The 27,544-nt window shown below is 39.7% G+C and overlaps 1 protein-coding gene across 1 annotated transcript in view; it reads right to left on the bottom strand.

The window, feature by feature from the left end:
- Nucleotides 1-7,766: 7,766 nt before the first annotated feature.
- The window catches only part of Ppp4r2 (protein phosphatase 4 regulatory subunit 2), a 42,622-nt gene continuing 22,844 nt past the window's right edge, over nucleotides 7,767-27,544 (bottom strand). The window contains exons 3-9 of the mRNA XM_048356166.1: nucleotides 26,367-26,537; nucleotides 16,077-16,170; nucleotides 14,756-14,793; nucleotides 13,453-13,527; nucleotides 13,017-13,160; nucleotides 12,034-12,322; nucleotides 7,767-11,779 (exon numbers count right to left, since the gene is read on the bottom strand). Of these exons, the coding sequence (XP_048212123.1) occupies nucleotides 11,462-11,779; nucleotides 12,034-12,322; nucleotides 13,017-13,160; nucleotides 13,453-13,527; nucleotides 14,756-14,793; nucleotides 16,077-16,170; nucleotides 26,367-26,537 (1,129 nt within the window). The 3' untranslated portion in view covers nucleotides 7,767-11,461. The remainder of the gene's footprint in view (nucleotides 11,780-12,033; nucleotides 12,323-13,016; nucleotides 13,161-13,452; nucleotides 13,528-14,755; nucleotides 14,794-16,076; nucleotides 16,171-26,366; nucleotides 26,538-27,544) is intronic.

Below are 27,544 nucleotides of genomic sequence, written 5' to 3'. Positions count from 1 at the left end.
AGGAATTGGGGGGAAAGGGGAACCCCACACACTAGATGTGCATTTTGTCCTCTAATTGCCTAGAGTATGCCTGCCCATCTGACCTGTGATCTCATGAGATCACCATAAAGATCTCGCTTTTGTTGTACTTCTCCTCTCCAAGCCCACCCGTGAGCGGGGACACGCGAGCGTGTTTCTCCACGGACAGCGCGCTCCCTGATGTGCACGAGGCCCACACTGGCGAGGTCACCCCAGCAGACACCGCCCCAGGGGCAGGCCCCGCACCCGCACCTGGCAGGGGCTGAGGAGCCGGTCTGGGTGGGCGCCCACAGCTGGCTGCAGAGAGGAGCAGCTGGGGGTGGGAGTAGCTTGGGTCCAGATCCAACTCAGAGTCTTGGGGGTTAAATGCACAGACGAATCTCCAGCTGGGAGAGGAGAAAGTGAAGTTCTTTATGAACTGTGATGATCATCTTCAACGAGATTACAGGATTGATTGAGAAAGAGAAGAAAAGGCAAGAAGGGAGGGAGAGAGGGAGGGAGGGAGGAAGGGAAGGAGGGAGGGAGGAAGGGAGGAAGGAAGAAAGAAAGGAAGGGAAGAAGGAAGGGAGAGAAGGAGGGAGGGAGAGAAGAAGGGAGGGAGGGAGGAAGGAAGGAAGGAAGGAAGGAAGGAAGGAAGGAAGGAAGGAAGGAAGGAAGGAAGGAAGGAAGGAAGGAAGGAAGGATGGGGCAGTTCTATTGGTTGCTTCCATGTGTGTAAACAAGAATGAAGTGGTAACTGCTTAACGATCACCAGATGACAATGGAAAGAAGGAACTATGAAATCAGACCCTGTGGCCCGCGCCTGGAATCCCACGTATTCAGTTAGACCCAGGGATGGAGAGCTCGGTTCAGAAAGGGGAGCCCCCATGCCAACCCACAGCCGGGCGTGGGGGCCCCGCGCCGGCGATCCCTGCTGCCATGGGAAGTGTGACTAGCAGGGGGCGGGGGGCTCCATCGAGGCTGACCCGGGCGAGAACCGAGAACCGACGAGCTGCCCCCCTCCAGCCGGTGCAAAGCTCTGGGGTTCCCGGGTGAGCTTCCCCCCACCCCCACCCCCACCCCCGGAGGACGCGTCCACGCTGCGGGGGCCCCGGCCCCAGGCCACTGGGGGATGCCGGCTGGGCCTCGGGGCACCCGCTGCTGCCCCTGGGGGTCCCGGGCTCGTCCCCACGCGCTCCACTGGGCGCGTCCGCCGGGGTCACCGCCGCCTTGGCCTGGTTGCTTGGTTCCCACCGGGGTCGGAAGGCGTCGGCGAGGCGGTGCTCTCCGGCTGCAACTAAACGCGCGGCCACGAGAGGGCAGCCGAGGCCGCGCTCGCGCGCCAAGCGGGCCGCTCCGCAGGGACGCATGGGGGAGGGGGGGCACGACTAATCCATAGATTAGATTATGATATATGATATGATACGTATTAATATTTTATTAGTATTAATTAAATTAGTATTAATATTATATTATATAACATATATTATATATTATAATATATAACATATTATATATTATAACAAATATATATTTTAAATATTATAAATATGTAACATATATTATAATATTATATGTATTCATATTATATTAGTATATTATATATTGATATATTAATATATCTTAATGTATTATATTATGCTTATAAATATACTTATATAATAGATAATATGAGCTATAATAAACATAAATTAACGTACATAATGCATATTCATATATACTACATGTTATATATGAATTGATATGTAGTATATGATACATCACGTATCAATTATGTTCTGTATGTTACTCTGTATTATGTGTGTGGTTGGGTGAGCGTGCAGAGAGCAACAGCTTCGAGGCACGGACGGAAGAAACCCGAGCCTTTTGCAAATGACAGCCTCCAGAAGTTCTCCCCTTGACGAAGGCCCTCGCCCACGCGGGCTCACACCATCTGGGGAGGGCGTGAGGAGCCCCACCCGGGCGGGTTCTCACTCGCTGCGGCTGTGCCCGGCTCCCTGGGTCTGGAGGAGGGAGTCTGGGGGACGGGGGAGAGCGGGAGGAGCCGGTGTAAGGTTGCCCCTTCCCGTCCTGACCAGGCTGGGTGCATTCGTCCCCCCGGAGCTGCCCTGGCCCCCTCTCCTCTGGGGACGGGGTTTCGGTGCTTCCGGGCTGGGTGGCGGGCGGCCGCTGTAAGGCTGCACTCCGGGCACCGTGCGGCTGGGTGCTGACAGTGAATGGCGCTTGGGGGCATGGGTGGGAAGAGAGGCAGTCGTCTGTGTGTGGCTGTGGGGCTTGAACCTCCCTCCTGCTGAGATGCCAGGAGACCTCTCAGGCGTCTGGCACTCAGGGGAATTCATGGGAATGGGGGGGGGGGTTGGGGGGGGGGAAGAGGGGGGGATGAGGGCAGAGGAGCTCGGATTCCAGCCTGAGCTGCACAGGACTTTCAACCTAGGTGGGGCTGTTGGCCTAGATAAGAAAAGCCCTCTCTCAAGAAGGGAGGGAGGGAGGGAGGGAGGGAGGGAGGGAGGGAGGGAAGGAGGGAGGGGGGAGGGAAGGAGGGAGGGAGGGAGGGAGAGAGGGATTACCAAACAGGCCAGACATTAAATATAAGAAATGAAACTATCTAACTTAACATAGGGGAAACCTTTTAAAAAATAATTTAAAATAGTGAACAATAATTCAGGAAAGAGGAAAAGATTTGATTAAAATCGAATTAGTACAAGATTTTGTTCATGATTTATGTGGAGGGGGGGCAGGGGGGGTCATGCAAAGACCAAAAGAAAAAAAGACCAGAGGAGGGGCAAAAAAACAACAACAACAACAAACAAACCTATGACTGTAACTTGTCTCACGCAATAAGGGTAAACTTCCATATCAAATGAATGCTCTGGAGATTTCTAAACCAGGCACAATGGTACAGACCTGTAATCCAGGCGCTTGGGAAGCTTAGGTAGGAGAGTTATGAGTTCCAACCCAGTGATTCCGGCTCTGAAACAAGAAGAGACAGAAGAGTAGAAGGAAGAGGAGGAAGAGGAGGGACCGTGTCCTAACATAAATAAAACCACTAGCATGGCACCTGAGGCCTTACAACTGGACCCGCCGCCATTAGCCTCTTTGATATTAGCTTGAGATAAGCCAAGAACACACAGGCTTAGCCAGGAACCAGTGGCTCACTCTAATCCTAGCTACTTGGGAGGCTGTTTGAGGTCAGCCTGGGCATACACGTGAGACACTGGGGGGCTGAGTTCATAAGGAGCACCGTTCCATGCCAGCTCAGGCAAAAATGCTCATGAGAAGAAGCCGCAGTTCAGGCCCAGGCCCACGGAATCAAAGACACACTATGTCAAAATAACCAGGGGAGGGGGTGGGGGAGGCTGAGGTACAGTACCTGCCTAGCACACGAATAAAAATTCTGGTTTAGATGGGGGGTCTCATGCCCTGATTGCTATATAAGATCGTGTGTGTGTGTGTGTGTGTGTGTGTGTGTGTGTGTGTGCGTGCCAGTCTTGGGGCTTGAACTCAGGGCCCTGGGCACTGTCCCAGAGCTTCATTTTGCTCAAGGCTAGGAGTGCTCTACCACTTGAGCCACAGCACCAGTTCTAGCTTTTTCTGTTGATGTGGTACTGAGGAATCGAACCCAGAATTCCAGGCATGCTAGGCAAGCACTCTACCACTAAGCCACATTCCCAGCCCCACGTAAGCTCTCTTTTAACAGAAGTCATGGGGGCCTGCTGGCCTTGCTGGCACCTGAACCCAGCTCCTGCCAATGAATCCCCAGTAATACATTTCTAAGTACCTGGCATGTGCGAAGTGTCTCTATATTGGCTTTCGCACAATGGGAAGTAATCAGGCTAAATTATTCAGAAGCCACACCTAGTCCTTCACTGCAAGTTTGTGTGAAGAAAAGAAATCAAAGGAAAAGCAGGTGCCGGTCCCAATGCCAGGACATTCCTGGCAGCTAGATGCCGCTTCCCAGGTAGCAGTGACTTCTTGTCCCTTTGGAGACAATCGCCATGCCCATTATGTCATTTCAGACACCCTACTGGAACAGGACTTCGCTCCCGCCCACATCCTTCTCCCTGCAGTGGCCAGGTACAGAGCCACACCCATTTTACTCTCCCTGCTTGTCTTTGCGTCCTGTGTCCCCGTGTTGAGACTCCTCAGTGAATATTCAGATCGCTGCCTGCACCGGTCATGTCTTTCTGAGACGCCTGGCTCCAGCACGTTCCTGTATCACGTTGGGAAGCTACATGCATCTCCCCGGCCTTTGGCCAATGCCAGCCTCAGCACACAAGGCCATTCACCCGGCCGTCATTCCAGTGAAGGTCTGTGCATCGTAGTGGACTAAGGTAATCAATAGCAAACATTTCCTGAGAAGGACTGCACTCCAATTCTTCTCAAAGACATCCTCAAGGCACAGAAACAGCAACAGAGTAAATCTGATATCAGAGAGGCACGCATTTGTCATTGCGGTTGAATGAGATTCTGCATTTTTCTTACCAAGCCAAAGAAAGCACACACCCACAGACAGACTGCAGCTGTGTTTTGTTTTATTTCGGAATCATTCATCACAAGCCAAACCACTGCAAGCAAGGAAGAAATAGCAAAAGGCCTCAGACTAGAATCGGTGGTGCTGTCAGGCCAGGAGGGCCTGATGGGCAGGAGATCCCTGCAGAAAGGCATCCTTCCTAGGGGCCAGATGGCTTCATTACTTCATACAACACATCCTTTCTAAATTGGTGCTGGTACTGGGGCTTGAACTCGTGCTCTCACTTGACTTTCTGCTTTACCACTTGAGCAACATCTCTACTTCTAGTTTGTCTGTTTACTGGTTAACTGATGAATCTCGTAAACTTTCCTGCCTGGGCTGGACTTGAAGTGATCCTCAGATCTCAGCCTCCTGAGTAGCTAGGAACACAGGCATGAGCTACCAGCCGCCAGCAACAATGGCTTGCATCATAGCTAGCTTGTGGCTGGCCTGCCAGATGTCACCCTTCCCTCCCCCACCTTCCTGGGGACAAGGGCGTGTATTTAACCACATTACTTAGTAACGATTTAAATGATAGTCTAACAGCAAGCTCAGTTTTGTGTGCTTGTTTTTCAAGGGCTGAGAGGAGACTGAGTTGAAATGTGCTGATACCCAGCTGCTGTAATGGATGGAAGCTGAGATGTCATGAAGTCACTGAGAGATATGTTAAATACATTGCTGGCTTGTCACTGGTTAAGTAAACTCTGGCTCATCCACATACACTGGAAGACTAGAAAGCAAGCAAACAGACGAAGTGACATTGTAGGTATTAATTTGAAGTCACAAAAATCTAGAAGGAAAGGAACATTTGCTACCTCACTGGGGAGGGGAAAGGGAGGCTCAGACAGCGGTTAGCACCTCCAGTTAATCACTGTATAATGCCAGGGTTGGACCTCACACGCATTTAAGGCTCAGCATCTGCCAACATCTGCCAGACATTTGCCTGATGGGTCCTGCCAGGCCTGAGGCAGTTCCTTTGTCCATCTCACCTTAGATGCCCAGAGCCCACACCCCCGCTGAGACAAGCTCAAGCAATCTGGCTTCAAACCCTTGCTCTCGGTGCACTGCGCCCTATTATAACAGAATTTGGAAACAAGGAAGGTGGCACAGAAAGCCTGGCAGGTGTTATTTTGTTCTGTGTGAACTTCTGCTGTATGTAAACTACCTAATTTTAGAAGTAAATTTAAAGATGGATCCTGTGTTGAAGATCTAGCTGGAGAAATATATGATACCCTTATAAAGTTAAGGGGCACCTTAACAAGGAGATGCAATGGAGCAAGAAACAAACCAAGAGAGGTCGGCTTTGCTGGGAATGAAGACGAAGCCTTGCTTCAGCTCTCTTAGCTCTCTTCACTCAAAGCTAGTGCTCTGACACTTGAGCCACCCCTCCACCTCTGGCTTTTTGCTGGTCAATTGGAAATAAGTCTCATGGACTTTTCTCTCTTGACTGACTTCAAACCCTGATCCTCAGATCTCAGCCCCCACCAGCAGCACCTGGTAAGAAAGCCTTTAAAAAGTTACTTGTTTTAAAGACATTGGTTCCAGTTTGCTTCTAGAAGTACTCGGTTTTGAACTCAGGGCCTCATATACACGGGTTTGAATTCTTTCTGTGCTCTATTATACATATATATATATATATTTTTTAGAAAATACATTGGGAATTTTTTTCCTCCACTTCCCGTGGAGAATATTTCCAATGCTCAGTACACTAAAGTGTGGAAATGACAACAGGGATCGCAAATCACATTGTACTGAGTCACCAAACATGGAAATATATCTGATAGTGTGCCAAGTCCCTGACATTGAAAATAGATGACATATTTGGTGACCTGCTAAATCCCCATGGACCTACACGCACCCACTTGCAGTCCCGCCTGTATTGCCAGGCTGTAGGGAGAGGTTTGGGTTTTTCTTCCCCACCCTGCCCCTCAAAACCCACTCTTGCTATGCAGCTGCTACGGTGCACTCACACTAAGGACTACAACACTTGCCACACTTCTAATCGTTTATGAGCAACTGCAGCCTCAATTCTAACCAAGTAATTTCTGGTACCAGCAGGCTGCATTGGGACTGTAGACAAAGTGTGCATCGTCAATGCACTGAACAGCACGCAGGGAACAAACAGTATGAAGCACAACACAATGCCAACAGCCACCAAATTCCAGCACCAGGAAGCGCCTCACAAGCCCACTCAGCTACATTTACTGCTCGATGCAATCACTACTGACCTAAGAACAAGTCCCAGACATTGTCTCACATGGACCGAGGATGGGTTGATGACATGACCCTAGCAGGGAGGTGCGCCCTGATAACCATGGACTACTCGTGGACACCGCCTTTGCTGGGGAGTTCTCTTCCTGAGAGCACAGGCCAGATGCCCAGCTAGTGCAGGCTGCTTCCACAGGGCAGTATATACAACTAGCAAACAACCACATGCTGTCATTTCCATGTATTAAGTTACGGGGGAAAACTGCAATGCCAGGCAGGTGGCTCATGTTCCTAAGGAGGCCGAGATTTGGGAAGGTCAAGGTTCAAGGCCAGCCTAGGCCCGAAGAAAAAAGCTTGAAATCAATAAAAAGCTGAGCGCAGTGGCAGGCACCTGTCATCCCAGCTAGGTGCAGGTCCAGGCCAAACTAAGGGGAGGACTGGGGGTGTTGGTAGAGTAGGTCACATGCCTGGCAGAAGCAGAAGGCCCGATGTTCAAACTCCAATACCACTGAAAAGTATTGCGTTGCCTTTGGGATACACCCGAGAACTTGCAAATCAACCCAAAGACAAACTCTAAACTCCATTGCTCTAACACTGCAAGGGAACAGAATCATTTCGCATGAGAACACAGCCAGGAGTGAGTCAACTTAATTCTTGGCCAGTGGAAGGACCAGTCTTCCAATAGCAGTCCACACTCAGAACCAGGTGCATGGTGTAGCAAATAACTCTGTGGAGATAAAAAATCAAACGTAAAGGGCAATCCTCTTCCCTTCATGGAATTACACTTAACTATGCAGCTGTAAGAGTAAGGTTTCAACACCAATGCAGACCAGACCTATACATGTAGGCTAAGGGCAAATCTTGCATTTAAAAACCCTGGCAAAATTTCCCACAATGGTGGGCTAAACTCAGCTGTGGTAGAGAAACAACTGTAGTAAAACGATGCATCCAGCATCCCTCCCTGGAGATCAGGAAATCCCTACTCCTCACTATGGAGAGGACAGAGGGAGGCAAGGGGGAACCAGTAAATAAATTGCACACATGGAAGATATTCTTCTAATTTGTATTTTATTGCATTATGAAAATAATACATTTATTTGGCAAAGTAATCTAGGCTCCAAGAAGAAATAATAGTTCTGAAGTGTAATGGTAATTTTTAAATGTGGAATATATTCTAATACATACTAGCATCCTTATTAGGCCAATAACCCAGCAAATCTAATTTTAATAATTCCATATAAAATTACAAGATGTTTTCACATGTACCCATTTTATGACTAGCACAAATTGTGAGAACTGATCATTTGACCAAAACCAATGTGTTCATGAAACTTCTGTTGAGAAGACAATTTGAATGACTACCCGATGTTATTTCCTTTGGTTCTACAAGTTGCATTTTCAACTTACATTTTTCATCATCAAGCACCGTAGCAGCTTTATATTCTGCTCAAGTACCTTTATAGGCAAACTAGTATATTACATCTACATTATTTGAAAATTTGCTGACATACAAACGGAAAATGCATAAATACATGCCTATCTACACCAGAAAAATAAAATCCTCTGAATCTCAGTGCTTTTAGCGGGTCGCACTTTCTGGCCCAGGACTTCTGGGATATTTTCCAAATTGTTATGGCTCTACAAATGTAAATTCCGGTACTCCGGCCACGCCACGTCTGAAAGGTCTATTTGTGTGTACTTGTGATCAACACTGAAAACATTACATATTTCTGTTCCACTACACTCTTCAGAATTGAAAAAGATGTCTTTTTTTAAAGGCCAAGGCTGGGCACCGGTGGATTACACCTATAATCCCAGCTGCTCAGAAGGCTGAGAACTGGGGACAGCAGTTCAGAGCCAGCCTGGGGAGGACATATCCAGGAGACTCTTAGCTCCAAATAACCAGCAAGAAAGAAGGTGGTAGGGCCCAAGTGGTAAACACCAGCTGAGAGGTCAAAGAAAAAAAAATCTGAGAGTGGGAGGCCCTGAGTTCAAACCCAGTACTGACCAAAAAGTTTTAAAATATTGAGAACTATTCCACTTTTTAAAGGAGGAAGGTGATAGAACGTATTCTGTTTATAGTCTCAATTTTCTCCTCAGCATCATCAAATGATCTTTCCATGCTAGTTTCAACACCATATAAATAAACATTTTAGTCATTCAAGTTTTGATTCTTATTTGGTATTTTAGTAAGACTTCCCTTGATACGCCAAAGAAATTTGCCTAGAACCAGTCTCTGAAAGTCAGGAATGACTCAGTTTCTGTTAGAACTGCCATTTCACTGAGCAAAGCCTGTGCCAATGCACGTACCCACATCATGGAAACGTACATCATAGCGGCCACAGTATCTGAAGTCAGCCGAGCGAAGGTCTACTTCGCTACAAATAAAACTACACCTTCCACCTATCCTACAGGAGATATCCCTTTGCCTTCTACATGTATCTGTATAAACAGCATGTCTGACTAGGATCAACATGAGTATCTAATAAATTATCAAGACTATTAAACTAAAGATTAAAATGAAGATTTCTCATAGAGTTAAGTGATGTTTTGGTACATTCACCATTATTATACTTTATTTAATAAAGAAATACATTTGCTCTTGCAAAAATAGCAATTGCAAGTTTACAAATAAAACCACAGACCTCAAAGTCACAATGCTAAGTCTTCAACTCAAACCCAACAAAGTCAATCAATTGGTTTACAAATGGTCCATGGCACTATAATGAAAATAAAAACTATCAAAAGGTCACAGGAGCTTAGAGAATAGGTTTATTGACAATTTCATAAATACCCTAAAAGAAAAAAAATCCCAAGATTTCTAAACTTAAAATGCTTAAAATCTGTTCTCATTGGCAAAATTCCTCAACAAAATGATCACTAAAAATGAATGTCACATTTAAAATGCTTCATCTTAATATTGTAGCAAAAAAATTTACAATGTTTGCTTCTTTGTTCCTTCTTGGGTACAAAATCCACTCCGCTTTAATCTCAACTGTTAAAGACATATTCGCAAGTACATCATGTAGCTCCTGCGAATGTGACAGTACCACACAGTCAGTAGGATGTTATTCTACAAAGGTAACGGAGCCAACCCATGGTGGTATCTGTAGTCAAAGAAATTGGAAGTCGTCAAAACGTAACTGTGGATTCCTTTCCAATCACCCAGAGAATATGACACAATGTCAGAGAGCGTCTGCATCAGCTTTTAAGTTCATCTGTGTATTCAGGTAACTGAAACTTAAAAGGAATTTTTCTGATAAAAATGTACTCAAATATTTCATAACATTAACATTTATTGCTTTATATGAATACTGTATTGAAAGCCCAAGCATTCAGTTTACACACAGAAATTATACAATTATATACCGCTTCACAAAGGCAGTAAACACATTACATTCTACAAAATCTACTTTACAGAAATTTAAAAATTCTAAATATCAAAAGATACAGCTGAAGAAACAGGTATAAATTTGGCAGCCAGTAATTTTGACAGGGAGGTTTGCAGCTTACATGACTTTAAATAAGTGAATCTGAAAATATTGAGTTTAGAGTAATCATTGTGCTTTGTGTCAATCTGAAAAATCTAACACTGGCTGTCGAAGAAGCATGTTCAAAAATATTTAATTCCCATCAAAATGTCATACACGTTATAAGTGGTAGCTTCTGTGTACCCTAAAAGCTGTAGTCATCCTAGCTAGCTTGGGTACATTACTAAAGTAGTATGTGGATCCTTCCAGTACTGAGGTGTTTCGTACCATTGACATTTGCATACTCCAGAATAATTTAGAAAGAAATGTGTAATATTCACAAATGTTCAGAAACGCAAGCAAAAAGTTAAGGAACCTGTCCAATTCTGAGAGATGGTCTCCTATTAGCTTCATAAGCGTTCATCCTACAAAACAGCAAGCTATGTTTGAACACAATTTCCAAGATAAAGCACATTTCCTCATAAATAATAGTCATTTTCCCCCTCAGGCACCTCAGAAGTATACAAAAGAATTTTAGTTTGAACAGGTCTCCTGGAATGTGTTTAAACCTGGTATTTCAACAGACTTAAGATGTCCAGGGTTTCACAAGGGCCAGATTTTATTTGATTTACTCAGAAGAAAAAGAAAATGTCTTCTGAAAGAGGTGAACTCAACCATTACCAATAGAAAAAGTATCCACTGTATTCATCTCTTATAGAAACAGAAAAATATAACATTTCCCCCCTTAGAATAATATATATGTATATATATATATGTATATATGACTTAAAGTTCCATTGTACATAGTCAAACAATAAAATCTGGAAACCAGCATGAAACCCTATAATTCACATGTTAAAATGCTGAAACAATGACCAAATATGAAAACTCCTAAAGCAGTCAGAAAAAGACAAGACAAAAACTTCCTTGTATGTGTATAAACTAAACGTGTTCATCTTTAAAAGGTTTTCAAAATTATAATTACCTTCCAGTTTAAAAACTTTAATTCTAATTAAAAAAAATCTATACACAAACCACTGATTTGACCAGACCCCCGTCCCCAAACCAAAAACCAGTAAGCAGTAAGCAGGACCCAAAGGAGCTGGTACTCACAGTTCTTAAAGGTACAACTCTTCCAGGGTTTATTCTTAAAGTACTTTTATTTTACAACCTGCTTCTCCTGTAAAACTAAAGGTCCACTTTGTTACATAAAAGTTTTATACAGTGTAAAACCAAGACTGTATGTAAAATACTGTATCTAAAGGTTTCTAAGTAGTTAGTCTTGTTCCATTGGCTCATCTGTGCCTTCCGTGGCTTCATAGTCATTTTCCATGGATGATTCTGAGGCAATCTCTCCAGTTTTATTGGAAGTGGATCCTACTAATTCTTCTGTCTCCTGGCAGTCTGAACCACTACCTTCAGGGCCTGCACTTCCACTACTTTCACAATGCAAATCGTTCTCAGCTTGAGACTGACCGGATTCTTCCATTTGATTGTTTTCCTCAGAAGTCTCATCATTCACAGTTAAGGCATCATCAGATTCTTCTTCTTCAATTTTTCTTTCTGCAATCGATTCTCTTGATGTCATATAAGACTCTAAAAATAAACAAATGTTAAATTTTATTTTCAAAATACCTTCAAAATTAAATTTCATGAATTCTGATGTCCTATAGTTCAAATCATATCCCCCAAAACTCAGCAGCAACTATACATGGGGGGTGGTGGGGCACAACATCAGCACTGTAAGCAGTTCTATTACATTCTTTCACAAAAAAAAAAAAATATATATATATATAAGAATCTGAGGATCTCCTTACTCCACCCTTCTACAGATGATCTCTAAATACCTTCTTCTTCCCCTTCTTCATCCTCTTCTTCATCCTCCTCGGAACAGTGCTGCCTGGAGCGACTACTGTCTTTGTCTTTATCCTGAGATGAAGATGATGCTTCTGTTTCTTCCACTTCGACTGAAGACATCTCGCCAGCAGCCGTCGGACTGGCTGTCTCTCTGACCTCTTCTCTGTCGAACCTTAGTCTTTTCACCTCATGCCCTTCGGGTTCCACAGCATCTTCATCTGGATATTTGTTTTTTAAAGAGCTTACTGAGGAAACTTCTGATTCAGAGGGTGGAGAATCACTGTAATTGTCAAAAGTATCATTAATAAGACTATTCTTATCTTCTACAGTCTCATTTTTATGGTACATTTTTTAAATTGCATTTTTGTGTCAAAGTTAAATTACATCCGTGCAAAGAAAAAAAGATGGTTTCAAGGCAACTTCAACTGTTTCAGGAGCACCTCTCAGCAGGGCCTACTTGGCAATTTATATAACCCTCTAGTCTTCTATGCCCACCTTCACCTGTTCTAAAGTTACAGACATAAGCCATAGCTCCTACTACTTCATGAAAGCACGGTTCTGTCCCTCCAAAATATGGCATTTCTCAACAGTTGTGTGTGTGTGTGTGTATGTCTGTCCCTCCAAAATATGGCATTTCTCAAGTCGTGTGTGTGTGTGTGTGTGTGTGTGTGTGTGTGTGTGTGTTTGTTTGTGTCCCTGTCCACACCCACCCCGGGGGATTAGTCTCAAGAACCTTCAAGGGCACGAAAATAATGAGAGCAATGGAGAGTATAGTGTTCGCATAGAATCTTGCTGTGTACTTCATAGCATCTCCAAATGACTTACAACATCTACCATATGGCAATGATGACAATACAGTATTGTATTCTCATTTACTATTTACAAAGCTTAACCCACTGGTTGTAAACAGTGCCATGAATATTTACCTCCTATGAAAACTTTTTGCTGTTTTAATTTAAAACACACAAACAAACCTGTGGTTTTCTTCTTCACTTTGTTGTAGACTGGACTCTTTGCTATCTGTGCTCTCAGGCAAACCATTCGTTGTCAAAGGGGCTGACAAAGAAACCTTCGGTCGATTAAGAGGCCTGGGTGTTCCAGGTCCATTTATATTAGACCTATAAGAAAAATCAACATTATTTTTCATTTTTGTGAGAAGTCTTTCCCCCCCAAAGTATGTTTATGCTTATGTCACAGAAGTATTTGCTGTAATTCTGATTTTCAGGTTCATGCTTATCTACTATTCAGTGTATCCTAGATAGAGGATCTAGGCTAGACACAAGACCTAGAATATCTTGTATCTTTCCTGAAAACATCCAACTCTTTTAAAACCTGCTATTCAAAATCAGGAAACTGTGAAGTCTTCGGATATTTTTTATTTATGTATTAAAAAAAAATCAATAATCTCACCGGTCAGTGTAGCTTGGTGAATTCCCAGGAAACATAACACCATTCATCCGATTTAAACTATTGGAACTGTTTTTCCTAAAAGAAAACAAGTTAATGGATAGCTTATTCTTTAATTATGCATGAATTATGCGTTTAAAGACCTTTTGTAAGATCTTTTGAGTATGGAAGATTTAATTTTGTACCTCTTTTACAGTGTTTTCCAGACTACCTCATATTAATGTTATTAGCAAAGCAAAAAATATTTAGTAGCCAAGTGCCAATGACTCACACCTGTAATCCTAGCTACTGGAGGGGCTAAAATCTGAGAATAGCAGATCAAAGCCAGCCCAGGTAGAAAATCCATGGGACTCTTATCTCCAGTTAACCAACTCTTCAAAACACCAGCAAGTGGAGCTGTGACTCAAGTGGCAGAGTACTAATCAAGATTAGCAAAAACTCATTTAAGGGATAGCACCCAGACCATGAGTTTAAGCCCCAGAACCAATATAAAAAAACCACCCCCCCCATAAAAATTAGTTCAAAAGATAAGCTTTTTGAAAAAAAAAAAAAAGGATTCTTTAGTTTCTCTGCCAAGAAACATATTAAGAGGATTACCTTGGCATTTTATTTAGCAACACATGTAAACCATGAGTTCTAAAAATAAATCCACTATTATTGTCCATATGAAAGCAGAGGAAGCTTCATGTTAAGCCAATGTTTCTCAAAAGGAGGTAACCTCTTCTCTCTCTCTGTCCATTACACCTGGCTCCCCACATGTGCAATCTCTGAAGGTTCTGCAAGTGGGGATGGAGGACACTGAGCTCACTCCCTCCATTGAAGTCAAGGGCACTGTTACATCTGCAATTCCTAGGGAGTCCACTCAATAATACTAAGGTGGAGAACACATGTCTTAATCTGAGTCCTTATCTGGCCTCATAAATCTTGATAACTACCAATTCTTTTGTATCACAAAGTAGAATACCATCAAGTAGCTACCCAAAACAATCAGTTATGTTGTGAAAGCATCTAGGATGGTATGTCAGGGCCCAACAATATTAGAATTACAGTAAATAATCAATTTCTTTAATCCAAATCTCTTACTAGAAAAACACATGGGTATTATCATTGGTAATATTCTTACTTTGAGGACTAGGTAATAGGCTCACATGACTAAAATACATGTGAAATAAATGCAACCTATTTTAAGAATATATTAAAATTTAATAATATATCACACTTTTCATGACAATGCATGTATTATTACTCATTCGTTAGAAAAATTAAATTATATACCAAAAGTAGGGGAAAAAATTTCCATACTTACTCTGAAGAAGGATAAACACAGCTAACAACCATCACATTCTGCAATAACAAAAATTGGTGATTTAATATGAAGGAAATCACTATGACATTAAAGTTTGTTAATTGTTTTAAATTTCTCAAAAATCATTCCAGTGGGTTAAGCTTCCGTCATTCCAACTTGGCTAATAAAAGAAAACACAAGGTTAAATCGAAAACTGATGGGAAGAGAAACAAACTAAAGAGTATAACAACAAAGGACTGAAAGAAAATACTACTAAACCATTTGGTTTTTGCTAATTTTATTTTTTTTCTTCCCTAGTTATTCTGGAGCCCTAACACCATGTACTGTATTGTATGTTCAAGAGGTGAATCATGCTCTCTTTTAATTTAGAGACTAAGCTTCTTAAGCTAAGCATAAAGGGTTTCCTTATAAAGAAATATCCAATGCATAGCTTACTATGAAGCATCAAGCACTTCAAGGAGACACTCCAGCCTTTTGTAGCAATATCCTTTTTAAAAGTAAGTGCTTGGCAATCAGTCCTCTTGCGGCAGCTCTATCACCCCAACTTCCAGGAGAAGAGTGAGATTCAGAATCCTAACTGGTCCACAGACACAAAACCACAAAGCTCCTAAGCACTGATTTGTAGGCAATGCTCCTGGCATAGTAGTCACTATAATATATTGCCTTCTCCATCCAAGTGTCTAAAATGCAACAAGAATGGACCTTTAGCTGAAAACTAAACATTGCTAAACCACTGCAGTTTCCTCCCCTCCAGGAATCATACTCATTTGAGCACATGAAAACATGACAACATATAGTGGGGTGCAGGAAGACACCAAGATCCACTGCAAATCCTGTTCCCAGGGTAAAATACCTGACTTTTTGAATCCAAATCTTAAAACACTAGACTATGATTTATAATCAACAGTCAACTGAGAATAACTCACTGTCTCAGTTATTCTAATTCATCACTCAAAGACAATTTCTTAACTTCATATTCACTTAAACATGTGAACACCTCTATCAAATTATCTTCTCTTCAGTCTCAACTCCAGAATTCTACAAGTTGACAAAACACTCTTTTAATATATTAACCATAGAGCTACTCAGAAACTTTAATGTTTTGCAACAAATTATAAGTATTTAAGAGATAATGTATGGCTTTCCTTAAACTTTAAACTGATTGCCTCTCTCTGGTCCCCCATTTCCCCTCCTGAAATAAAACTTAGGAAACAAGACAACCTAATCCAAGAAAAGGTATTTAAAAAAGATCTTATCCAACATTCTTTTCTGAAATATGTGAGGCTGCAGTTTAATGTAATTCTCATAATAAAATAAATACCTTTTCTACTCCTCTGAGAAATTTGTCTGTTCCTGTATAGTTTCTCCTTGGATCTGTTAGCAATTCACATAGTCGCTGAATAGTAAAAGGGATACTGCAAAAAAAATATAATTTTACAGTTTGAGGTCATTAATTATCAAGAGACTGGGAACATTACTTATTTTGATAGATAAAACTTTATTCACCCACATACTAATAAACTACAAGAGAAAATGAATGAGTCATTTAAAAACACACAAGATTAAGCACACCTGTCTTTATTTAACAAAAACATAGCTTTCCTATCTTTAAAAACCATTAAAAGGCACCAAAAATTAACAGAATGTTTCAAAAATGACTGGAGAAAAAATTTTTAATACAATATTCTAGATCTTGATACTTTAAGTTTACAAGACAAATACAATCAAGTTAGTTTATTTACATACAGAAACTTCAATCTTTCTTCTGAACATAGAAATTTCTTAAGTGTTCAAGCAAACCTATAAATGATTTTGCTACTGGATAGAGTAAGAAATTATTCCAATGAAAAGTATTGTAAATAATTCTGCTTCATTATTACAATTTTATATACAACCTATATATTTAGTCACACTTATACTTTCACCAAAATGCAATTTTTACTTCACCATAGCAAATACACAACTGACATAAGCTGGAACAAAAGCCATTTTATAAATATGAAACAGGTTTCATCTCACATAACTATTAGCAACCATCAGAATTACAGTCGAAAAACAAAGTTATAAACACTGCATATGACAAATATAACAAAAATGTACAAATATTACTTAATCTTCATACTCATGTTTGCCATACAAAATCTATTACTTAGCATTCATAACATTTTCATAGGCAGTTTAACACAATATTCTCCCCTCTAAGATAAAGCAGCTAGTGAGTAACAATGCCAAGACACAAACCCAATGTCTCTAACTTCAAATCCTACCATGTCACTATACCACACAGACTTAACAAAACAATATTAAATGAACTATACTTGGTTATCATATTGAGTTTTTATAAGAGTAGATTACAACAAATTTTTTACTGAATTAATTTTTCAACTTCAAAAGTCTCCTTTCTGACAAAGGAACAGCAAAAGATCAAAGGGCACCATAAATATTCACATGAAACCTCCAATAACTTCTGTGATGTTCATTATGGTTGGTACAAGAAATTCTTTGGTTTTTAATACTGCTTGCTTTTGAAAATCTCATAGTAAAGTACACTGTCAAGATAAAGGATCTTTTAAAACAGAAGGAAGAAGTGAAATGCGCATTCAAAATGATGAAACCATAAACTGATATTTTTATTCACTCCCATAAAGACAACATAAAATTACAAATGTATATAGTACTAAAAATACCGAATATTTTCACACACTACAAATAACAACAAACATCAGTTTCTCCTATTTCCTTTCTCATACTTGACTAAAAATATCTAAGTGCAGGACACATCTTACTACTATGGTCAATATATGGTTTATTGATATGTATGTGTATCTGAAATGCTGTACTTCAAATATTAGAGGAATACACATCTACACCTTAGCCCCTCTTCTATTTCCCGCCATCTCCAAACCTAAAATACACATAAGCCACATGTAAACTGCTCTTCTTACATCTTATAGCAACACTGCAATCCAAATATTTTATACACTACTCGGAGAATACAGAATAGCACCACATTTTCAAATATTTAAGCACTAATTGACAAATATTGTCTAGTTATGACTTTTTTCCCAATTGCAATTCTTCCCCATACCCAAACCAATTATTTTCTCTCAAAATTAACTTTTTCAGCTTAATACTTTTAAATTTTTTAACACTTAGTAAACATTTGGCTAATTTTTTTAAAGAAATGTATGTGAATGGTGGAAATGTGTTGGTATTATTACTGCTGTTAGGGTACAGGGAGATGGGCTTAAACAGCAATGTCTGCACTGACCTGATAAAATGAGTTGACATTTTCAGAAGCTTTTAAAGTCATTTGACCAAGTATCCAGTAGGTAATACTAAAATGTCATACAATACTTTTTCCTTACATCAAATGGCTAAAATATAACCAAACATTTCTTGTAAGTAAATCTATCACTGAAGGTAGTAATATAAAATAGTATTGAAAGGTCTCTACATACAGTTCATGCCTTTAACTTAGATTTTCTAAGTATTAGAAATACCCAAGCTTCCTGAAGAGCAAGCTAGATCTGTAAGTAATTACAATGTAATAAGTACTATCATATCTGTAGACAGTGCTGGAGAGGCAGAATAAATTATGCTAGGCAAGTAAGCAGAAAACTGCAAACAGTTAATGTGACATAAGTCTTTAAAAGGAAGAGTAAGAAAAAAATCAAACAAACTAACCCAAAATAAATGTATTTCGTATGACTACATGAAAGGCTGCCTGTGTTACTCTTTCATTAGAGATAGCACACACAACTAAGCTAACCTCATGAAAATACTGACTCTTCCTAAGAATATAAAAAATCTACTAGCTAAATCAAGACACATGCTAAAAATAAAGAGCAGAAACAAGGGAAGTGTTAATATCATTCACAATGAAAAACTTAAGCCAAAATTCTTAAATTTGTTGGTGGATTGGGAAAAGGCATTCATTAGTAAAGTATGTTACAAAATAAGTAAAATGAAACAGATATTTAAAATTAAACGCATCAGCCAGGCACCAGTGGCTCACACCTATAATCTTTAGTTACTCAGGAAGCTGAGATCTGAGGATCGTGATTCAAAAGCCAGCTGGGACAGGGAAGTCCATGAGACTCTTACTCTTATCTCTGATAAACTACTCAGAAAAAGCCAGAAGTATCACTGTGGCTCAACTGGCAGAGCACTAAGCCTTGAACTCAGAGGCGCTCAGGGACAGAGCAGCTAAGCCCTGAGTTCAAGGCCCAGGACTGGCAAATAAATAAATGTATTCACAATTGTTCTTCGATGATAATACTACTTTCTCTGCTCAAATTGCAAAGTGAATATAGTAGCTAGCTTTTCAATTTAAATGTATATATAATGCATGCATACAAAATACAGTAAATTTAAACAAAAATCCCTACACATTAAGGATCCAACAGTAACAGATACTATCAAATATTATTCAGAAATGCAATTTACTATTGCTCTTTCCATGTACAAATGATTAAGTAGATGGGTTTAAAACCAAGGCTAACCAGGCCTTGCTCTAGCTGAATCTAACCATTCATGTTCTTTTTTTTTTTTTTTCCCTTTTGCCAGTCCTGGGGCTTGAACTCAGGGTCTGAGCACTGTCCTGGCTTCTTTTTGCTCAAGGCTAGCACTCTGCCACTTGAGCCACAGTGCCACTTCTGGCCGTTTTCTGTATACGTGGTGCTGGGGAATTGAACCCAGGGCTTCATGTATATGAGGCAAGCACTCTTGCCACTAGGCCATATCCCCAGCCCCAGCATTCATGTTCTTAGGGAACAGACTCTGAGAATGCACTTATGTACTTACTATGAGGCCTCAATTTGATGCAATATATGTAAGGCACCTAACAGCACCTACCACATTCAATAAATCTTGATTCTTAAAATCATCCTTATCCCTTTGACATCTAATCAAGACTTTAGGAAGGCATAGACTCTCCAAAGACCAACTACAGAAGAATAAAATCAAAAGTTTACTCAGCCTTTCAAAGCATTCTCTTAAGGCCAACCACCATTTTATAGTTGTCTTTTTATCATGTTATTGTAGAGTTGCTATACAGAGAGCTACAGTTACATGAATCAGGTGATGAGTAATGAGTGCAATTCTTTTTGAACCATGTCTCCCCTTCTGTCCCTCTCACCCAGTTCTTCCTTCTGGTCCCCACCACCCACGAGATATCGAGGTCATTTTCCACAGTGTCTAGTGAGTTTTACTGTTCTATTTGTTCATCATTGTTCCAACTTTTATGTGCCTTCACACACCCTACCAAACACAAAAAAAGGAAAAGAAAATAAAAACAGCAACAATGGCAACTAAAAAAAGGTCTCCTGTTTCCTTTTCTTGGAGTTCATGTCATAGAATATTATTTTGTATGATTGTGTGCATATAGCTATTGAGCCTTTATCTACCACTCCTATGCATATCCTCTTTTGACCTCAGTATGTGAATGACTAGATTCCCATATAATTTATCTTGTCCCAGTGTGTGCATGCATATATATATATGCGCATATAGACAGTTATTTATTTTAACAATTCATTGTGTTTACTTGTAGATTTACAGGCATATTGTAGTTACCACAAATGAAGGAAACAATGCAGTATATGTTTCTTTGGCTCTGGCTTACTTCACTTAATATGGTTTTTTCCAAGCCCACAGAATAGGAGAAAATCTTCACTAGCTCTGATCAGACAAGGGCCTCATATCTAAAATAAACTTAAGAGCTCAAAAACTGCCCAAAAAATAAACCCTCAAAAACTCAACAACCCAATCAACAAATGGGCTAAGGACTTAAGACTTCTCAGAGGAAGAAAAAGGAATCGCCAGTAAACACATGAAGAACTGTTCAATATCACTAACCATAAAAGAAATGCACATCAAAACAACATTGAGATTCCACCTCACTCCAGTTAGATTGGCTGTTATCAGGAAAAGTAACAACAAATGCTGGTGGGGATGTGGCCAAAAGGGAACTCTATTACACTGCTGGTGGGAAAGTACTTGGTCAACCACTCTGGAAAGCAGTATGGAGGTTCCATAAAAGACTAAACATCGAGCCTCCTCCCTATGACCCAGCAATCTCACTCCTGGGCATTTGTCCAAAGGACCACTAGGCCACAATAAAGCCACCAGTACAATCATATTCATTGCAGCATTGTTTCCATAGCTTAGCTGTGGAAACAATGTCCCTCAGTGGACGAATGGGTCAAGAAAATGTGGTATATATACGCAAGGAAATTCTAATAATTCACCAGAAAGAATGATATTGTACTATTCATACTGAAATGGAAAGAAGCAGTTTACCTTAAATTGAATACAACCAGTCTCCTAGATTTACATACCTAAAAGCTGTGGAAATTCAAATACTAAAAAGGCTGCTAAACATAACAAAAACAGTTATTGTAAACTCTAAACAAGTCATTTCTCATTTTTAGCTTAAGCATGACTAAATATATTAAGCTGGTTAAATGATCATTAAGATGTAAAAATATTCTGATACATATTAAACTACTGAACTGGAAAAGGCACTCGAAAATCCATATTTCATTCAGATTCTAAGATAAAATCAATTACCAACTGCTATCTTTACATAACAGAAGCAACTTCATTCCTACTCTCAAAAAGAACCATACAGCATGTTAACAGAGACTCCTGGAGAAAAATCAAAATACAGACCAAAAAATCAGTTATTACAGTATACTAAAAAAAAGTCAAATTAGCCATTTACTTCTTTTTCTCTGTATGAGCCAGTGTTTTTTACTCTTTCTTTTCTATATAGACTTATTAAAACTAGTCAATGGAAAGAAACTTCAATTGCCAAAAGCAGACTAGAGGGGCTGGAAATATGGCCTAGTGGTAAGAGTGCTTGCCTCACATAATGAAGCCCTGGGTTCAATTCCCCAGCACCACGTATATAGAAAACGGCCAGAGGTAGCACTGTGGCTCAAGTGGCAAAGTGCTAGCCTTGAGCAAAAAGAAGCCAGGGACAGCGCTCAGCTCAGGCCCTGAGTCCAAGGCCCAGGACTGGCCAAAAAAAAAGAAGCAGACTGGATTCACAGTTTCATTTACTCTTAAGTCTTACACAAGTCAGAATCACTGGAATTCAGTGAATCCATATTTACCTAAAGCAATACATTCTTTGTGTACTAAGGCTTTGACATTTAGAGAGAGAGACAGAGAGAGACACAGAGAGAAAGAGAGAGAGATGCTTACGAATGTACCACCTCCATTCAAACACCAGAAACTGAAATATTCTAAAAATTACATTGTGGATTGAGCAGTATATAAAGAATTAATTAAAAAGGCCAGAGAGCAATGGCTCATGGCTGCAATCCTAACTACTCAGGAAGCTGAGACCCAAGGATCACAAATCAAAGCCAGGCCAGGCAGGAAGGTCTGTGACATTCTTACTCCAATTAGCCACTAAAAAGCAGGCAGGGAAAAGTGTAGCTAGAGAGAGAGCCTTGAGTGAAAAAAGGTCAGGGACAGCACCCTGGCCCTCAAGACTTCAAGCCTCAGGACAGGTACAACAAACATACATACATACATACATACATACATACATAGAATTAGCTTAAGGAATTCCAATGTTGCAGACATCTGTATCATTCCCCAAGATTAATCAATGTATAAATACATGACAAAGCTCTTACTCACCTTTTCCAGTGCTTACAATTGTCTAAATTATTTTGTTTCCATCAAATGTAAATACTATGAAAAAAAGACTAGCTTTCTGCCCGTTACTACTTTTCAACTTTACAAATGTACTAGATTACTACATTTAACCATATAATTTCTATCAAGATCAAAAAACAGAGTAAGGAATGATTCTTATAATTCTTCTAATTATACTATGAAAAAAAGGAATGAAGAAAAAGCAGAGTGAAACTCATTACCTGTTTTAGAAAAAACTTAGATGAAAACAGCATTCATTGACAAGAGTGAGATTTATGAGGGATAACTTGCTTTTACATTCCTTATTTATCCATCTCAAGTAACTCAAGAGAACATAAAATGTTTTCTACTTAACTACTAGCAATGTACCCTTCAAAATCACTTTATGTACTAAAGGTATTAGTATAAATTTCTGCTAACAATTTATAAATTACATATTCATGATGCTGTATATTAGAAAGAGGATTTTTATAATGTTGGGTTTCTGAAAGACCATATATTCTTTATAATCCCAAGCAAAGGTCTAAAGTGACAAGTGACCTTTAACTGACTATTTCACACCTAAAACAGTTGTCTTCAGTTCTGGAAAGTGAAATGAGAACATTGTCTAACCTTCCTAACTTCCCTCCTTTCTTTCCTACACTTGTCTGTCCCATTTTACAGATGGGCACATCATTCCTGGCAAAAGCTTTAAATGTACCAATTATAGAGATGTCAAAGCTCTAGTGGAAAGAAAATATAACTAGTACATAACATGATTCTATTATATCCTTTTCTTTGTGTAATCTTATGATGGGGGATCTTTCAAAAGAGCACCAACATGTTGTATCACTCTTGCTAGAAACAATCTACTAAAAATGAGTAAAGAAATGTAATACTAGAAATGATACCCTCAAACTACTTGAAGAACAAAAAACTACTTAATATTAAAAATAAAATTGAAGAAATTAGAGACATGTCAAAATATCAATCAGTGTAATAGAGACAAAGAGGGCACGTATAAAATGATTATTACGTATTTTTTTGTTTGTTTTGGTGCTGGTACTTGGCTTCCACTCGGCTTCATTTTCACTCACTCGAGGCACATTTTCAATTTTAAAATAAAAATTCTTAATGTACCACCAATTAATACTTAATTCTAGCCACGCATGGTTGAGAACACCTGTATACCCAGCACACAGAAGGAAAGGCAGGATTAATAAGATCCAGTCCAGTTAGGATACATAATAAGGTGCTTGCTTGCTGTATCACACCCGCTTTCTCTCTCTCAAAACTAAAGGGGGGGGGGGGCGGCGGGCAGGAGGGAGAAACAATGAGATCTTGCCTGATTTAAAAAATCAATCATGAACAGCCATTCTCAAAAATGGAATGAAAATATTTAAATTCAAAATACTCATTGCTCAAAGATGAAAAACATTTTAAAAGCAATTATGTTTAAGTATGCTTTAGCATTTAATGACTGTTCATATCATTTTCTGAAGTAGATAAATACCTGTTTTACAGATTAAGAAATTATAAATATTTAGATTTATTTACTAATCTGCTAATCTATAGAGTCTAATTTCACCTGAATTAAAATATTTCCTGTTACAAATTCACAAGACAATTAGCTTACTATTCAAACTTTTTCATTAGTGATAACTTATTGAAAATAAAAGATGGCTCATAACATTGAAGTACTTTTATATGTATCTGTAGCATTCACAAATATTGTATATTCTCAATATACTGATTTAAGAACATTCAGTTCAAACCTCAATCTTACACAACATACTTTCTAATAAACAACTTGTTGTTTCTTCTAGATAGGTGTTTTGTCAAAAAGGGAGGAAGGAATTGTACTGTTGGTGAAAATGTAAACTAGTACAAGCACTGTGGACAGTGGTCTAAAGGTTCCTCTAAAAATTCAACATACATCTTCCCTACCATATCCACTTGGGCATACCACTCCCAACACTATAAGCCAAGATACCATAAAAACACTTGCATATCCATGTTCATTGCTGCACTATTCACAATAGCCAAGTTATGGAAATAGCCCAGGTGCACTAACAACAGTGCATTAAAAAAAAAAGTGGTACTTAGGGCTGGGGATATGGCCTAGTGGCAAGAGTGCCTGCCTCATATACATGAGGCCCTGGGTTCGATTCCCCAGCTCCACATATACAGAAAATGGCCAGAAGTGGCGCTGTGGCTCAAGTGGCAGAGTGCTAGCCTTGAGCAAAAGGAAGCCAGGGACAGTGCTCAGGCCCTGAGTCCAAGGCCCAGGACTGGCAATAAATAAATAAATAAATAAATAAAATAAATAAAAAAGTGGTACTTATACAGCAATGTAATTTTTTAGCATTAGAAAGAATAACATTAATGTCATTTGCTGGGAACTGGATGGACTTAGAGGAAATCATGTTAAATGAAGTAAGCCAAGCCCTGAGAGACAAAAGGCACATGCTTCCTCTTGTATGCAGAAGGAAAATCTAAAATATACTAGCCATGATAAAATTATACAGGACTCTACACATTCACACACAGTGAGACTACAGGAGGATACTCTCAGTTCACAAAGGCCTGTGAACATATATTTTTCTAAATGAATTCCAGGAAATAGAAACAAGGAGATTTTTATCTTGTTTTTTTCCTACTGTTGCTGGTAGAGATGGTGTTGTCTGTTTTTCTTCTTTTGAAGGTTTTTTTCTGTTTTCTTAGTTTTTTTTTTTGTCTTTTTGTCCATTTATCTGTTTTTTGTGGGGGGTGGGGGGGGTTAAGAGAGCACAGAAATGGAGGGATGAAGGATAAAACAAATGCAGCAGTGGTACTCAGGAGACACTATGTTAAAATATAGAGAGAGAAAGGGAGAGAGACACTATACAACTTGTGGGTGGGAGGGCTAAACTGGGAAGAGAGTGAAGGAAGGGGTAACACTATCCAAAAAGAAAAGTACTCATTAACTTATGAACTGGTAGCCCCTCTGCACACCTCCTTGAAGTAATTTTTTTAAAGAAGATCCAATTACAACTGGTAAGGAAACATGCATATGTCTAAATTTCTAGACGGTCCACCCACAGTCAAAATACATCACCTTCCCATTCCAGAGCCCCAGAAGAAAACTACAGCCAGTGAGCTGGCATTGTTATGGTGTCCCTCCCAAAAAGTATTTTGGTAATAAGACTCAAAGCCAAAGCACAACCAAATAATTTGCGCAAACTTCCTAAACTTTAAAAGCAGAATTAGATTACACTACTTGTTTCAAGTCCCAAGTGAATAAACATCTGGATAATCAGACTGGATAATCAAAAGCTACAAATTATCATCTAATAAAATATGCCTCTAAATATGAATTTGCCATTGGCATAAGCATAATTCATCGTTAATACTAAACAAAATACTAAAGAACTCAATTTGCTAAACATCATTTTCCTTCAATAAGGAATTTAAATATATTAAATCCTAAACCAGAGATTAAAATGACATAATTGAAGCACAGCAACATTTCTTAAACTAAAAGACCACCTTTTAGTTTAGTGCAAATGTCTTTCTGGTGTTTTTATTGTTTCACTGAGGACTAAAAATTGTTATGTGATGGGAGGAAGGAGACAAAATTTTCTAAATAAAGTCACTGGAATAGCTTCATAAACTGGTCTTCATTTTAAAAACAGATGTAACTTTTCTTAATGACATACAATTTTTAATCAAATACAGAGACTTAAATTATACAGGAAAAAACAAAAACCAAAATTACTTATATAGTTTCCACTGTCACATTCATTAAAGTCTAAGTACCACATACTCATAAAAGTAATTCAAGCTTTTCTTGAAAAGGCTGTAAATATATTGGTAAGTACTAATTGTAATACCCTTACAATTATCAAATACGATAAAGCTTAAAAGAAAAATGCATGTTCTGTAAAAAATTGAACCTTTAAAATATTGAAGTGCATACCCATTAAATCCAGTGACAATTTTCAGTATTCTTTCCTTCATTTCATCAAAGGGAATATATTCAACATTAGGATTTGGAGGACCTCTAGGTTCAGGAGCTGAAGTTCTGAAATCATCCATCACTTTCTCCAGTTTGAAAATAAAGTAGCCTTTAAATTGGGACCATTGGATCCTACAAAGCAAAATCACATAACATTAAAAAGCTTTATAATCCTTGAACACAACGCAAAAATAGGAAATATATGATGCTAAAGTTAACAACATTAATCAATAAGTAATATGAATGTCTTTGCTCCAGAGCACCTATCACCCATAACCAATATGTGCTCATAAGCTTCAATATGACTCCATAAAACTACCCCAACTCCTGACTTTTAAAGTGAACTCTTGCTCAAAGCCTATAAGCTAGTAGGTTCCTTTGCATATAAAAGTAAGTAATTTTGACTCTACCCCTCATAACCAACCTAACCAGGGATGTATTACAGAATCTATATCTTAATCTCTCAATGTCAAAAGCTATAATGGTTACTTGGACTAGATAACAAGATAAAACTTTTAAGAATTCCATTTTCTTGCACTGAATATTTCATGCTCTTTTGTCATTTGTTGTCGGGGACGGGGAAGGCACACCCCGACTGGACAAGCCAAGAAAGGAGAAGGGTCAGCAGGCCACCCGAACCCAGCCCTCCCTCACAGGAGGACAATCAAGATGGCCTGGGAGTCAAGTCGGTGCAAGGTCTCATTTATTGGGGAAGAACGTGCCACTAATATAAGGCACAGGAGCCAATCAGGTCTAAGATCGGCAGGAAGGGGAGGCATAAGCTGTCCATCAAGGGCGGAAGAGCCAAGGCATCACAGCCCACAGAACTGCCTCCGGGTTATAACCAAAGACGCTTGTAGGAGCTGCGCGATGTTGTTAGGCGCCACCATCTTAGCCACACGTGGCCCCCAAGACTGAGAAACAGGGCCCCTGAGAAACAGGCCGGGCCAGCTAGTTGACTTCCAGGTGTGCCCCACATCTCCCCCTTTTTGTTTTGCTGGTGGCTCCAGTTGTTGGGGTTTTTAGCCACCCCCCTCACCCCCGCACGCTCCCCCCACCTGCAGGAGAGACGAGGAAGACACGCCCTGACCAGACGAGCCAAGAAAGGAAAGGGTAGGCAGAGGCAGGAGCTGTCCTTA

Source organism: Perognathus longimembris, chromosome 10 (assembly GCF_023159225.1).
Source record: "Perognathus longimembris pacificus isolate PPM17 chromosome 10, ASM2315922v1, whole genome shotgun sequence".
Classification (NCBI taxonomy): Eukaryota; Metazoa; Chordata; class Mammalia; order Rodentia; family Heteromyidae; genus Perognathus; species Perognathus longimembris.
Note: the sequence above shows the minus strand (reverse complement) of the source record. Positions and strands in the feature narration are given on the sequence as shown.